Source organism: Barbatula barbatula (assembly GCF_947034865.1).
Source record: "Barbatula barbatula genome assembly, chromosome: 1".
Lineage (NCBI taxonomy): Eukaryota > Metazoa > Chordata > Actinopteri > Cypriniformes > Nemacheilidae > Barbatula > Barbatula barbatula.
Window position 1 is genome coordinate 29,880,886 of NC_136766.1, and position 15,920 is coordinate 29,896,805.

The following is a 15,920-nucleotide window of genomic DNA, read 5'->3' on the forward strand; positions in this document are numbered from 1 at the left end:
ATGCAATACTGACACAGAATGCTACAAATTTCAATAAAATAACATTATAAAATGTAAAAACATTACCCAAACGAGAAACGTTGTGAGGAAATAAGTGAAGTGCTGTGTGGACTTCATATCTTTTTCCAAGTACAATTCAAGTTGATGTTTCCCACTATGTGTGCCATGTCTTAAAAATACGTGGTTCTCATGTGTTTGTTGTCATAGATATACCACAAAATAAGATGTGAACCAAGAACCATGTTATGGCAAAACGAAAATGGCACATATTTGGCCATATCAGGTAAAATGTGACAGACTAATTCACATGTAGTCCAAATATGCTTGCTATCTGGGGAAGGATTCGGGGATGTGAGTGTATAAAACGGAGGAGCCGAACACGCAGCGCCAGCTGATAACTGAGCCCTGATTAATCTGTTTTTTTAGGGATAGCCTACATAACAGGAATATGAGTGTTCACTGAACAGTAGGTGGCGGCATGTGCTTAGGACGCCATGCCCGCAATTTAAAAGAAAGAAGAAGAGTAGTTCTTCAGATGAACGGTTGAGGGCAGTAATACGTCTTTGTGGCGTCTGGTCTGCAGCAGGATAAAAAGGAAGAAGAAGACACCAGTTGTGACGGATTATGTGGAGTTAACGTTTTGAACAATTTCTTGAAATAAAATAATTCCGAGTGGTTATTATTAAAATTAAGTGCTCTCTAAGTGAACGGCATTGGCAAATTTGCCGAAAAAATGACAGAGGAAAACATAAACGTCGTTGGACCAAGTGTAACAGAAGAGGACATTAGATTGCTGATGAAAAGAAAGGATGAAATTGAAGAACAAATCAAGGCATATCACGACATGCTCCAAGATGTAAGTTTGACTGAAGTGTGTACGTTAAGTTAAACTTTTGTTGAAGTTGGTTTGGGTGAAACGACCTTACGAAAATAAACTATGGTGTTTAATCCCCCCCCCCAAACAACATTGTTTTACTACATTTGAAACAAAAAAAAAACATTGCCAGACAGTTAGCCGACCTAGAATCGATGAAGAATCTATATTAATCGCGGCGTCGAAACGACGTTGATCTCCGACGACGATCCCGAACCGTTTTGCTAATCGGGTTGAATCCACGTCATTCAGGCCATTTAAAACTGAAGAAAAATCTGAGCAATTGGTTCACTTGGCAAACATTGATTAGATGTTGATTTGCTCGTTGAAATTATTTAACATTGAACTCAGTAAACATAAAAAATACCATAAACAATCTTAAAATACTTACAACTAATAGATGCGTTTAGCCGGTGTATGTAACAATCACATTATGTTACATTGCTTTATTATTTATATACAGTCAATTCAATTTTTTTATATAGCCCTTTTCACAATGTGCATTGTTCCAAAGCATCTTTACAGGGGAAAATAAGAAAAACACAGTACATGGTGTTTATATAACAAGTTAAATTATTCTAGTAAATTACATCTAATAAATGCAGTCTCCCGGTGGTTTATTTAGCATATTATGCATTAAGTGAATGCTTGGCTGAAAAGATATGTCTTTAATCTAGATTTAAATTGGGCGAGTGTGTATGATCCTCGAATAGTATCAGGAAGGCTATCCCAGAGTTTAGGTGCTACATATGAGAAAGCTCAACCCCCTTTGGTGGATTTTATTATTCTAGGTGTTATCAAAAGTCCTGAGTTTTGAGATCGTAGAGAGCGTGATGGGTTGTAGTGTGATAGAATCTCTGTTAGGTAGGTAGGGGCTAAACCGTTCATGGTTTTATAAGCGATTAATGCGTAGCTAGTGAATGGTTGATAACATTGGGGTTATGTGATCATATTTTCTGGACCTGTCTAGAACTCTGACAGCGGCGTTCTGGGACCCGTTTCAATAAGGAGGTTCAAGCAACACTGAGTTAAAATATGAACTCGGAGTTGATTTACTCAGACAATCGCTACTCTGAGTTTTCTGTTTCAGAACAGCTGGTTTCAATGAGTTCGATCCACTCTGAGTAAGTTTACTCTAGGTTAGGCGCGTTCATCGCGGCTTTAAAAAGCCATCATCAATTGAGCAAAGATAACACGTTTCACCATGGCAATGCCACGTGACAAAAAGCGCTCCGTTTATTTCTCGCCAGTCGAATTGGAGGCACTATATATATATATATATATATATATATATATATATGTGTTTATATATACACACATTTACATGTAAGATATACATACATATATATATATATATGGAGGCCAGCTAGTGAAGAGTTGTGCAGTGTCTAAGCCTCACTCCCCGACCAACAGAGACGCTCTAGGGCTCATCTTTAAGGTGCCCGTCTCCCATTCGGACCGACGTCGGTTCGAAGACCGCGCGAGTAGGACCGGTTACATGTGCACCCAATCACATTGGGAAATCCTAAAGGGTATTTAAATTATTCGCTTACTTCCAGAGTTGGCAGCAAGACCACATTTATTTGATCAGCTTATTCAGAAAGACGTTCACCATTCACCTGCAGTCCTATGAAACTCCTCTTTGAGGGCTGTCACAGGAAACTTAACACAAATATATAAAAAGTTCTTGAGAGCGATGCACACATTTCTTACTGCTCTGCATACAGTTGCCTTGCTAACGTGTTCTGCATCCCCAGTGTTATAAAGAAAGCTTCCATTAGCAAAGAAACGTAAGGCCATACAGAGAATCTGCTCCGATGTAAGAGCGCGGCCACGACGAGTGAGGTTTGTGATGTAAGGATGAAGCAGATTGTGGATATATTTAATGGGCAGCTTCCTCATCTACGGGTTCCTGAATAAACGGACATTTAATGTCTGTGTTACGAACTTGTGCGCGATTAATGAAAACGAATGAAAAAACAAACGGCGTAGGCAAGTTCAACACCGCTCGTTACACCGTTTCTCACTCTAAGTATAAGATACCTTGATTTCTGAAACGGGCTTGGCTTACCCCGCGGTCACGGGTTTGATATACCTCGCGTTCTAAAACTAAAAACCCAGAGTATCCCGTTTTCTTTGGTTAACTTACTGAGTTTGCACTTACCCTGCTTTCTGAAACGGGTCCCTGATCTAACTGTAGTTTGTTTATTGATGATGCAGGACAACCACTAAGTAGCGCATTACAGTAGTCAAGTTTTGAGTTCACAAACGCATGAATAAGCTTCTCTGTGTCAGCAACACACAGAATATTTCATTATTTGGCAACATTTCTAAGGTGGAAAAAGGCTGTTTTATGACATTTGAGATGTGATTTCGAATTGAGAATTTGCTGTCTAATATTTCGCCTAGATCTTTTACCGTATTTGTTGGAGTAACAGTACATCCTTCAATTTGCAGGTTATAATCCGAAATATCCGAAAGTAATATTTCTGTTTTATTAGAATTTAAAAGGAAATTTCAAGTCATCCAATGTTTTATATCTTCGATGCACTCTGCCAATTTGGATAGCTGGGAGGAATCATCTGGTCTTGATGAGATATATAGCTGAGTATCATCTGCATAGCAGTGGAAGCTAAATCCATGTTTTTTAATAATGTTCCCAGGGGGCAGCATGTATATGGAGAATAGCAAGGGTCCTAGAACCGATCCCTGAGGTAATCCATAATTTACTTGCGTTAGATTTGATGATTCCCTATTTAAATGGACAAATTTATGTGTATCTGATAAGTAAGATCTGAACCATTGAAGTACCGGTCCCTCAATACCGGTATAATCGTGCAATTGATCTAGAAGTATGTTATAGTCTACAGTATCAAATGCATCACTAAGGTCTACATTTTTTTTTTGATAAGAGGCTTAATGACGGCCATCTTAAAGGGTCCTGGGGCATGGCCTAGACTTATTGACGAGTTGATAATGTTATAAATAGGCTCAATTGCGATGGGTAGTAACTATTTTTGTAATTTAGTTGGTATGGGGTCTAATAAGCAAGTTGTAGATTTAGATGTGGCAATATGTTTAATTAAATCTTCCTGTTTTATAGGTGAAAAACACTGTAGCCTTTCTTTTGGGGCGATGGTTGGACTTCATAGGTGCTACAGCGTCCAATGTATTAGAGAAAATAGTGCCCAATTTGCTGGTCGTGTCATCGAGCGATTCTGTATTTATTGGTATGGTTATTAAAGGAGTTAGATCTGGCAAGCACTTTGTGAAACTATCTTTAGTAGTCAAGGTAATTGTTCTACCCTGTCGATAACAAGTTAAATGGCTGATTCCTGCAGTGTACATGTTATAAGATAGTGATCGGTGACTTCGTCGCTTTGAGGTATAATATCTATATTGGTTAGATTGGCTAGTCTAGTGTCTCTCAGTATGATTGAGTGGGTCCTTTGATATGTTGTATTACTCCAAAAGAGTGTAGTAATTCTGTAAAGGCCACTGCTAATGCATCGTTAGCGCTATCTACATGGATTTTAAAACCTCAAACAATTAGTATTTTATCAACGTTAACCAATAGGTCCGATAAGAAGTCTGAGAACTCTTTCAGAAAATGAGTGTAGGGACCATGGGGTCTATACACTGTAGCCCATGTTAAAGAAAGCAATGGTTTTTTACTTTTGTTTGGAACAATTATGTTCAACGCAAGCACTTCAAATGATTTATATTTATGCTCTGTTTTCTGAGTTACAGTAAGAAAGTCTCTAAAGGTTGTTGCGACACCACCACCTCGACCAACCGGCTCATACATATAACAGTAGCTTGGTGGAGTACACTCATTTAGACCGAAATAATCATTTGGTTTAAGCCAGGTTTCGGTAAGACAAAGTATATAAAAACTGTTGTCTATGATAATTCTATTTACAATAACTGCCTTTGAATTTAGTGATCTAATATTAAGCAGGCCAAACTTTATTAATTGGTTTTGGTTGTTTATTACATTGTCTTCAGGTTGTTTATTGTCTTCAGGTTGTTTACACTGGTAATGCGGTATAATAAAAAATTCATATGTCAAAAATACACACCGGTATTCGGTATGGACCGGTATATCGCCAAGCTCTAGTCTACACTGCTCGCACTCAATTAATTTGTAACTGCATTTTTAATGGCCAAAATGCACATGGGTTGACAAGAAAAGTAAAAACTGGACTATAAGTGATGTCAAATGTGTTTTGCCAAAACTTTGCAAAACACAACTGTTGTCGGCCAGACAACATAAGCATTTAAAAGTTTCATAGTATATAAAATTGTACTCTCACCTACACTGGTACACAGCAAGCGCTGCCAGTGTGAACGGACAATGGGCTTGCAACCGCTCTCTCTACACGCTGCTCATGTGACGTGTACACTGCTCACACATCCAGTGTGAAGCCGACGTTAAGACATGGACAATTCATTACCATCCATTGAGGTTGCTCTGTTGAGTAATGAATTCTTCCCTTAAAAACAAGACATCAATATAGTAGTCTGTAAATAGAAACCAGGGCTGTGCGATTTAGGGGAAAGTTTCAGATCATTATTGTCAATAATTGTCAATTCAAAAACCAGTGTACACTATTATAGTTTGCATTAACACAAATACAACTCCCATCCCAACCCTTAAATCCATAACAAATATTTTGTTAGTGAATTTTTAAAATAATACATTGGTTGCATTGTTGATTTATTCATTTTGAAGTGTTTGAGATTTTAAAAACAAGTAGAAAATGTCCTGAATGTTAAATTTCATCCTGGTGAAATGAGCAAAACAGTTAGACAGAATTTACATTTGTTTGAAACACAGGGCCAGGTGTGAGTTGACACAGGGTGCGCGTTTGCATCAAGCCTCGTACATATTGCCATATGGTCTTGTGAAGACTTGCAGTATAGAGCCGGACTCAAGTACAAAGGTGCATTACGAAACAGGCTGTGTGTGCAGGTCAAGTTAAAATGGCTCTTCCGGGAAACGTGCTGCATGGGGCAGAGACGTGGGAGTATGACACAAGTCTAACGCCGGCTTCACACCGGAAGCATAAGCAGCATGTGTGCAGTACGTATGCAGAGCAGGAGTAGCGCGTCAACATTTTCCTATCACACTGTAAGTGTATGTATTACTATGCAATGTAAACTGTGTTGCCAGGGTACTACATTACAACAATGCAATTTTGCATTACGTTATTTTAATACATCAATGAGCAAAGTGATTTTTAAGTAGATTGCATAATCACTGTATGATTTGTTATATCCGCCTGTAACAAAGTTCCATAAAAGGAAGGAAGGAGACAGGAACTGGCGAACGTAATACAACTTTTAATCATATAAACAAACAATAAAACGAACTTAAAATGCTGGAAGCTCCCTAACGGTCGACGGCTGGCCACACAAACATGCAGGACATTCACCACTCGCAATAAGCACTAGCAACAAGCGTTTGCAAACACTTGTTGCTATATAGATATATGATCAGCGTACTACAGGCCTTGTTAAGAAACAAGATACCCTTTTAAAATTGTTTGCTATTTGCTGTAAAACACCATTGCATCCTCGCTCTAGAAAACAGATTTGTGATATTATTTCCAAGACGCGCAAAGTTGAAGTGTGAACTCTGACTCTACCGAATTTCCAAATAAGGATATGATTCCGACCAGATGCGTCGTGTTGATAACCTCATCTCGATATTGAATACGTTTTTTATTTCTGATGTAAAACGTTCAGATGTACCGACCGAACATTGATTCAACATTGAAATTTGATTGACAACCGATACTAACATTTCTAACCAAAAATCAACAGTCAGTTTGCTATATGGGTGGTTAATCTAAAACCTTGGTTACCTCAAAATATGGTTTTCAAATAACCATATTTAACACATGGTTACTATAGTAAAACCATGGTTTTGCCAATAGTAATCAATTCACCAAAAATACTACTTGAGCTGCACGATTCTGGATAAATTTAGTCTTAATTATTTTGTTTCAAATAGAGATATATTCTCACTTGTAAACAGTTTAAAATAACCCCGAAAACATGAAATGCTGGTCAAATCTCTTAAAAACTTGATGCAAAGCTATAATAACACAGCTTCTCTATAGAGGGTATGCATTGACATCACTTTCCCATGTGGACATGCCAGGACACGCCCCCTTGAGTGACTGGACACGTTCCCTTGAGTGGTAAAACATGCCTCAAAATGGCTGCAATCAATAAGGACATTTCTATCTGCTGCATTTTGTTTACTGTTGTGTGTCCATTTACCTGCTCTGCATGTCTGCACTAGTGTCATTAAAATAAGCAAGTTAGGGTGTGAGGGTATTGAGGGTATTCGATTACATGATGGCAAAATGTTGTGATTATATTAAAGAAACAAGAGCATTCGTGGACGTGACCAGACATCCATTCTTGATTCTGAACTAGTGCTAAGAAAAATTGCTACCTGTGTTATTTGGCGATAATTTTCTTTCAGGATATCAGACACTGAGCAGAGAGCGGTACTGTGCAGAATTTGCAAAACTAAAGTTCTAAATAAAGTACTAAATGGAATGTTTTAGAAAGAGGATTCAACCAGTTGGTTGAGTAACAACCATTTAAAGTAACAACAAAGATTATAGAGGTTTAGGTTTTACAGAATGAACCGCACATTTATATCCAGTTGCTTTTTCAAAAGAGTTCATACAAGTTACAATCTGCTTAAATGTCTGTTTGCTGGGATTATTTTCCTAAAAATGTGTACATCCGTATTTATGTTCTATTTGTTTAATTTACCTGTACTGTTGAGAATATATTTATTTTTAAGTTAATTTAATACAGTAATGCAAAGATCTTACTGTTATTTCATTTTATATAGGGATGCACCGATACCACTTTTTAAGGATCGAGTACGATACCGATACTTTTTCCTGGTACTCGCCGATACCGACACCGATGCTAGTTTTTTTTTGTTTGTGGCAATTTTCTAAGAGCAACACAATGAGACTAATGAACATATCAGCATCTTTATTTTTAACAACTTCAACTCATGTTATGAAAAATTAAATCAATCTTATGTGATTATCAAAAATGTTCAAAGCCAAAATTCACAGTGTCCAATAACCTCCAAAGGGCAAAACCGAGGACATAAGCATGCAGATTGCCATGCGTGGGTCATCATCATTGATCTTGAAATATTTCCACACTGCTAATTGCGAATGAAGCGTTAAGAGAGAATGAGTTACATGTTAAGTCAATGCAAAGATGCGATAGACCTACTTGCGGTGCGATTCACGCGAATGAGGCGGCGCGAAGTGAGCGTTCGCGTTATTCGCGCGAGTTGTAAAATCTGTCAGGAGCCTGCTCTAGTAGGGACGTGATTATGACATAGCGAGCGGAGGCAGAAATCTGAAAAAACTATGAAGGACTGCGCTTCTGAAGGATCTGATGGACACAGACACGGTGCCGAACGAGTCTACATCTATCTTCAGCCTTCCATAGCACATTATGCGCAGCTACCTGCTCAAAAAATCCATGTCCGCCATTTCACAACAAGACTGGTGCCGCCTGCCATAAGCCCCTCCGATGAAGCGAATTTCACTCGCGAATGAAGCGAATTCCACGCACGAATGAAGCGAGTAAACTCAAAATGTTCAAGCGTACACACGAATAGCACGATTTAGGTGTGAACACTCTATGACATTGTGTCTGCTACGGCAGGTGTCTCTGTGTGCACTGGAACGTTCTGTCAATTACGTCACGTGAGGTATCGGGAATTTTTACGAGTACATGAAATACTGGTATCGGTGCATCCCTAATTTAATAACATTTTATGAAAACTTTGTGCAATTCTAGTTCTTGTTGCTAGTTTGAACTGTATATCTCAGTTGAGAAATACGAATTTGAGCATTTTCAGTTAAATGTGTGTGCATTTTCCTTGATATCATCCAAGTTGACTCATCATATCCAGTTTATCTAATTTGCACATCTACATTTTTTACCTCAATAATCGCAGTGTGACATTTTCCTCAAATCGTGCGGCCCTAATTAACTACCAGTTTTCCCCTTCTTCACCGCTTCTACTTATGCTTGATGCTGGCACAGTTGAGAACTCTCTAGTTGTCTGTCAGTCTAGGTAATTTGCGCCACTTAGTTCAGTCAAAATGTATAATAAAAAATCGCTTTTCGAAGCGCAACATAATAAAATAATAGATAAATACAAATAAATACACCTACCTTGAACAGTGTCTTGGAAGATATGTCAGTTTCCTGACGTACTTGTGTTCTCGTTGACTTGTAAAACGTCATCCGTGAATTAGCTAACTTTAGTTGCGCAAGTTACGTTACTGTTTTCATCGAGCCAAGGACTTCAAAATTCGTTTTGTGTCACAAAATGTCATTTTAAGAGTTGTTTAGGCGGGAATTTATATGTATAAAGTTCAAATCTATCTAATAAAGACTACTTTAAATATGGGATTTTATTTTATCCCTTTAATTATTTGTCCAACAATTGTTTTGACTGAGGGCAAAGTGCAAACTTCTTTTACTTTATAATAAAGGATTGTGTTAATTATCACAGCAATGTTTTGAATTACTCCGTTTTAATGTACATTCCAAATTAAATAAAATTAAAATGAAATGTGATTGCCTTTGTTTGCTACACAGCTCTTTACGGTTGAATGCCGTAAACAGATTTATGGTTGAATGTTCTAATTTTACTAGAGAGTAATTCATTTACAGATCAATGGCTGTAAATTTACATTATTAAACCGTTCTTAAAAGAACAGTATTTTGCCGTTGTAAAATATTTCTCCAAAAATACGGCCAATTTTCAGTGTGTCAGAAGTTGAGCTGCAAAACAAATAGACCGTTTCTGATGTTTTGGCTGATGATGCAAAAAATATTCACAAAGAAAGAAACCAGCTTAATCATAAGTTCCTTGCCTCGCACTGCACAGACCTATTTTTGCTTAGTTGATTTAATATTATGATCAGTTTTAACTTTCTAATGGTAAAAAGTTTTTTTTTAAACGAATGATGAGAATCACAAGGCATGTAACAAAGAAAGAAAGAAACAATGATTCTTCACTGTTTGTTACCTGCGGTTCTGGTGGCTATCCAAAGATCTCATCACGTCCTGTTGAATGCTTATATTTCACAACATGCTTTCATTTGGTAAACTGGATCAAAATTTTCATTTTAAATGTTTTGATATGTTTTGACAGACCACGTTTTCATGACAATACAATTTGTGAATGGGGCTTGTGTCTGAACGCGCACTTGTTCCGGCTGCCACAAGAACTTTAGAAAGTCTGACATTATGAAAAAATCTACTGCAGAGACATTTCTTTATATATGATGACATATCCCCAAAATATGTGAATGTAGCCTACCAATATGTACATGTGAATGTTTATAATGTAATCCTGGATTAACATCGGAGAAACGCAGCTGAGTTTGCAGTGGTATTTATTCCATATGGGGGATATATATGCTGATAATCCAACAATATTATAAAGCACATTTGCTTTTAAAGGAAATAAAGCTACATCATGTTAGAGTTCGGATTTGCCATTTTTATTAATTACGCACATCTCAATACACACCAGCAAATACGTGCAGTCACTCTGATCTCAACTCTTTGAAAAGACTGCCACTCATTGGTAAACAAGAGTCAACACACATTAAAGAAGAACCCCTGCGGAAATGGCGGAAGTTATAGCTTTCTAAGATATAGATATATACAGCTTTCTAAGACATAGATTTATACAGCTTTCTGAGATATAGATATATACAGCTTTCTGAGATATAGATATAAACAGCTTTCTGAGATAAAGATATATACAGCTTTCTGAGATATAGATATATACAGCTTTCTAAGATATAGATACCTACAGCTTTCCTGTAGCTCAGGGGTAGAGCATTACGTTAACAACGCAAGGTTGTGGCTTTACCTATACCTATGTAAAATGTATTGGCTAATGCAATGTAAATCGCTTTGGATAAAAGCGTCTGCCAAATGCCTAAAAATGTAAAGCTAAAAGCGTCTGCCAAATGCCCTAAATGTAAATGCATCATTCTGGTTGAGTACCTACTGTACATGTAGCATAAACTATGTGGCTGATGGCTCGCTAATAATATGTACTCACATTCTCAAGTAGCAAAATTTTAAATCAATCAAATAAACATGGCTAGATTAAGAACAAAATAGCATTTAAATTTTACCGTTTTCGTGTGAAGTTATCAGGTAATTAAAAACAGGGGGACATCCACAACAAGGCTTAGCTGCTCACAGATGCACCTGCCAGTTAGACCTGATTCACATTTCGCTTCTTTTCCTGGCACATATTTATGGAGCGATTTTAGTCTCATTAATTATTCACGCATAAAACAAGATACACACATGCGTAGACAGTTTTGCATGCATAAAACGTACTCGGTTACTTACGTAACCTCGGTTCCCTGAGATACGGGAACGAGTCCTGCGTAGCAGGACGCTATGGGGAAAACTCCTTTTTCTCCGATGACTGAAGCAATTCAAAAGCGCAGTGAAAACTGCACGGTGATTGGTTGGAAAAAAGCAGAGCTTTAAACCAATCGTAGCGGAGCTGCCGGACCAATGGCGATGGCACCCGCCAAAATGGGCGGGGCTTATGGCTATATAAGCGGACACATCGCCGTAGGGTCTTCAGGTTACTTCGACTGAAGCGACGACACAGCAGCTCGTAGCACGGCAAGGAACGCAGTACTCGTTCCCGTATCTCAGGGAACCGAGGTTACGTAAGTAACCAAGTACGTTCCCTATCGATACTTCACTCGTACTGCGTAGCAGGACGCTATGGGGAACAAGTATAATCACGCCGTGCTACAGATGGAACGAAAAACATAAATGGTCTCGGAGCCTGGGCTCGGAGACGGAGTAAAGCAGGGAAACCCTGAAAGCGGTAGAGGCCAAGCTAGAAGGTTGCCTAGACCGGTTATCGTCCCAAAGTAATTAAGTGCTGGCGTGGCCATAGCCATGGCTCAGCGACCTAATTCAAGCAGAAAGGACCCGGGCCTGAAGGGCCGGAACGTCCAGGTTATAAAACCTTGTAAAAGTGGACGGCGAAGCCCAGCAGGCCGCCGCACAGATATCTTTTATAGAGACACCGCTATACCATGCCCAGGAAGAGGCAACGCCTCTAGTGGAATGGGCTCTAATTCCCGTGGGGCATTGAAGGCCCAAGGAAGAGTAAGCCAGCGATATAGCCTCAACTATCCACTTCGATAGTCTATGTTTCGAGACCGAGGACCCTTTGGTGCGGTCACCGAAGCACACAAAGAGCTGTTCCGACCGTCTGAATGGGGCGGAGCGCTCAAAGTATATTCTTAACGCTCTGACTGGGCAGAGCAGACTAAGCTCTGGATCCCGCTCTGAGGAGGGGAGAGCAGAGAGCGAAATAACCTGTGCTCTGAACGGAGTAGAGAGCACCTTAGGTACATAGCCATGTCTTGGTTTGAGAACGACTCTGGCGTCGCTAGGCCCAAATTCCAGACAGGATGAGCTCACAGAGAGAGCCTGTAAGTCACTCACACGCTTCACCGATGCTAAAGCGAGAAGCAGAGCGGTCTTGAGCGTCAAAGGACGGAGGTCCGCAGATAGCAGCGGCTCAAAGGGAGGACCCTTTAGAGCCCTCAGGACCGTGGGCAGATCCCAAGAGGGAACTGTAAGAGGGCGAGGGGGGTGTAGCCGCCTGGAGCCCTTCAGGAAACGAACGACAAGATCGTTCTTGCCCACTCCTTGTCCTCCGATGTGGGTATGTGAGGCTGAAATAGCCGCCACATAGACCTTGAGTGTGGAAGGGGCACGGCCGTTATCCAACAACTCTTGTAAAAATGACAGTATCAGTGATACGTCACAGGACACTGGGTCAGCGCCGCGTGTTGTACACCAGGAGGCGAAGACAGACCATTTGAGGGCGTAGAGGCGTCTAGTAGACGGAGCTCTAGCTTGTGATATGGTGTTCAGTACGCTCTCTGGGAGGTCCGTAGGCTCCCGTCGAGAGGCCAAAGGTGCAGAGCCCACAGCTCTGGCTGGGGGTGCCATATCGTGTTCCCTGCCTGAGAGAGGAGGTCCCGCCTCAGGGGAATGGGCCACGGGGCTGCTATTAGCAGCTGGGAGAGATCTGCGACCCAAGGCTGGTTCGTCCACAGAGGGGCTACCAAAAGCACTCGGTGAGCTTGATCCCTGATTCTCCTGATCGTCTGCTGCAAGAGCGCGATCGGGGGAAAAGCATAGAGGAGCCGGTTGGGCCAAGCGTGGGCTAAGGCGTCCTTGCCCTTCGAGAAGTACGTCGGGCAGTGAGTATTGTCTTCTGAGGCGAAAAGGTCGACTTCTGCCTTGCCGAAGAGTTTCCAGATTTGTTGAACCGACATGGGGTGGAGCGTCCATTCGTCTGAAGGAACATTGCTCCGAGATAGCATATCTGCTCCCCGGTTCAGTTTGCCTGGAAGGTGAGTTGCCCTCAGTGAGCGCAGATTGGACTGGGCCCATTCCAAGAGGTGAGAAACTAGGGAAAAAAGGCGTCTTGAGGAGAGGCCTCCCTGGTGATTTATGTAAGATACTACCGTCATGCTGTCTGATCGGACTAAGACGTGACGATCTTTTAGCACCGGTAGGAAGTAGCGGAGGGCCAACCATACTGCCTGCATTTCCAGGTAGTTGATATGGAGGCTTCCTTCCTGGTTCGACCAGAGGCCGAAGGCCGGGTCGCCATCGCACAGAGCCCCCCAACCCGTGTTGGAGGCGTCTGTCGTGACCACTTTCCGACTGGATGTGGAGCCCATGGGCACACCCTGCTCTAGCCAAAGGGGATCTTTCCACGAGGCTAGGGCGGTTACGCAGGCTTGATTCACCACAACACGCAGTCGACCAAGACGCCAAGCGTGTGGAGGAACTCTGGGCTTCAGCCAGTACTGGAGGGGGCGCATCCGGAGGATGCCCAGACTCAGTACCTGAGATGCAGAGGCCATCAGACCTAGCATTTTCTGAAAAACCCTGAGGGGGCGTGAAACCCCGGGTGTGAATGAGGCCGCGAGCCGTCGAATGACCAGAGCTCGGTCTGGAGAAATTCTGGCGGTCATGCGTTTTGAGTCGAAGACTGTTCCCAGGAACAAAATGTTTTGGCTGGGTGACAGTGCGCTCTTGGCAAGATTGATCCTGAGTCCCAGGCACTCCAGGTGGCTGAGGAGGAGGGATCTGTGAGACTTTAGCTCGTCCTCCGACTGGGCTAGAACAAGCCAGTCGTCGAGGTAATTCAGAATGCGGATTCCCTTCTGTCTGAGAGGGGAAAGAGCCGCGTCCATGCACTTCGTGAAAGTGCGGGGAGCTAGAGAAAGTCCGAATGGAAGGACCGTGTATTGATAAGCAATTCCCTCGTAGGCGAATCTCAAGAATCGTCTGTGACGAGGGGCTATCTGAATGTGGAAGTAAGCATCTTCCAGGTCCAGGGAGAAGAACCAGTCCTCTGGGCGTATTTGCGAGAGGATCTGCTTCATCGTGAGCATCCTGAAGCGCCGTTTCATAAGGGCGTGATTCAGATGCCTGAGATCGAGGATGGGGCGGAAGCCGCCGTCCTTCTTTGGTACTAGAAAGTACCGGCTGTAGAAGCCTGACTCGATTTGGTCTGGGGGAACCATTTCTATGGCTCTTTTTCCCAGTAAATTCCTTAACTCCGTGCGCAGAACGTGAGAATTTGAGTCCTGCACTCGGGTGGGGACGACCCCGCGAAAGCGCGGGGGTCGACGAGCAAACTGGAGTGAATATCCTTGGGATATTATTTCCAGAACCCAGTCTGATACCCCGGGGATGGCTCTCCAGGCCTTGGCCCGGGTGGCAAGGGTTTGGGTGTAAAGAGGAGATACGCCGCCTTTTGGGGGCTTGACTCCCAGGAACAATGGAAGAGGAAGTTTGCTCTTTTTTTGACAAAGTTTGTGTTTTATTAAACATTTTGCAGAATGTGGTGTGGGCGTTAGAAAAGGCCCCGCACTTACAACATTGCATTTTAATAAAACATTTTTGCCGGCACCCGGAACTGAACGGGGTGACCTGGCAGACATGAGAGCAGTCTTTGAAGGAGGGCCGGCTGGAGCGGGCCCTGTAGCCTTCCTCTTCCTCGCATCGGGCTCAGGATGGGGCCTGAGGCGCGGGGTCCAGCGTGATCTTTGGCCGGGGACCTTGTCGCTGAGGATGCGGGAAGCGCCGTCCAGATCGGGAGCGCTGACGGCTGTCAGCTCCCGAAGCCTTCTGAGCAGCAGGGGTTCTTACCGGCTGTTGCGTCGAGGCTGGCTTAGGATGGCTCGCCACCGGCCGAGATCCGGGTCTTTTAGGCAGAAAGTGCCTCATGGCTTGCGAAGACTTCTGCGCTGCCGTGAAGCGTTCTGCGAAACCCTCCACCGCCGGTCCGAAGAGGCCGGTAGTGGAAATAGTAGCATCCAGGAAGGGGACCTTATCCGCATCCTTGATCTCCGTGAGCGTCAGCCATAGATGACGCTCAAGCACCACCAAGCTGGCCATGGATCTGCCTATCGCCTGGGCCGTGGCCTTGGTGGCGCGTAGAGCAAGATCCGTCGCGCTCCGTAGCTCTCTGAAGAGCGCAGGGTCAGGGTCGGACTCATCCATGCCTTGGAGGAGCTTGGCCTGATAGACCTGGAGCACAGCCATGGAGTGAAGCGCTGAAGCCGCCTGGCCTGAGGACGAGTATGCGCGTCCAGCGAGGGCCGAGGTGGTCCTGCACGGCTTGGAAGGATGAGACGCTTTAGCCCTCCATCCGATGGCTGCGGGCGGACACAGATGTGCGGCCACAGACTCATCGAGGGGGGGTAGCTTCTCGTATCCTTTTTCCTCTGCGCCGTCCACGGAGGTGAGCGCAGAGGAGGAAGAAGGTCGAAGACGGGCCGAGTAGGGGGCGCGCCATGACTTCGTGAGTTCGCCGTGAACTTCTGGAAAGAACGGTGAGTTACGTTGACGAGGAGCCTGACGGCGCCCCGGCAAAAACCACTCGTCC

The 15,920-nt window shown here is 42.8% G+C and overlaps 1 protein-coding gene across 2 annotated transcripts in view; it reads left to right on the forward strand.

Annotated features, from left to right (window-relative positions):
- Positions 1-424: 424 nt before the first annotated feature.
- Positions 425-15,920, forward strand: part of psmd9 (proteasome 26S subunit, non-ATPase 9) — a 29,344-nt gene continuing 13,848 nt past the window's right edge. For both annotated transcript variants that reach the window (XR_013786312.1, XM_079450919.1), the window contains exon 1: positions 425-856. Coding sequence is in view for 1 of the 2 variants with exons in the window: in XM_079450919.1 (XP_079307045.1) it covers positions 734-856 (123 nt within the window). In the remaining variant the exon portion in view is untranslated. The remainder of the gene's footprint in view (positions 857-15,920) is intronic.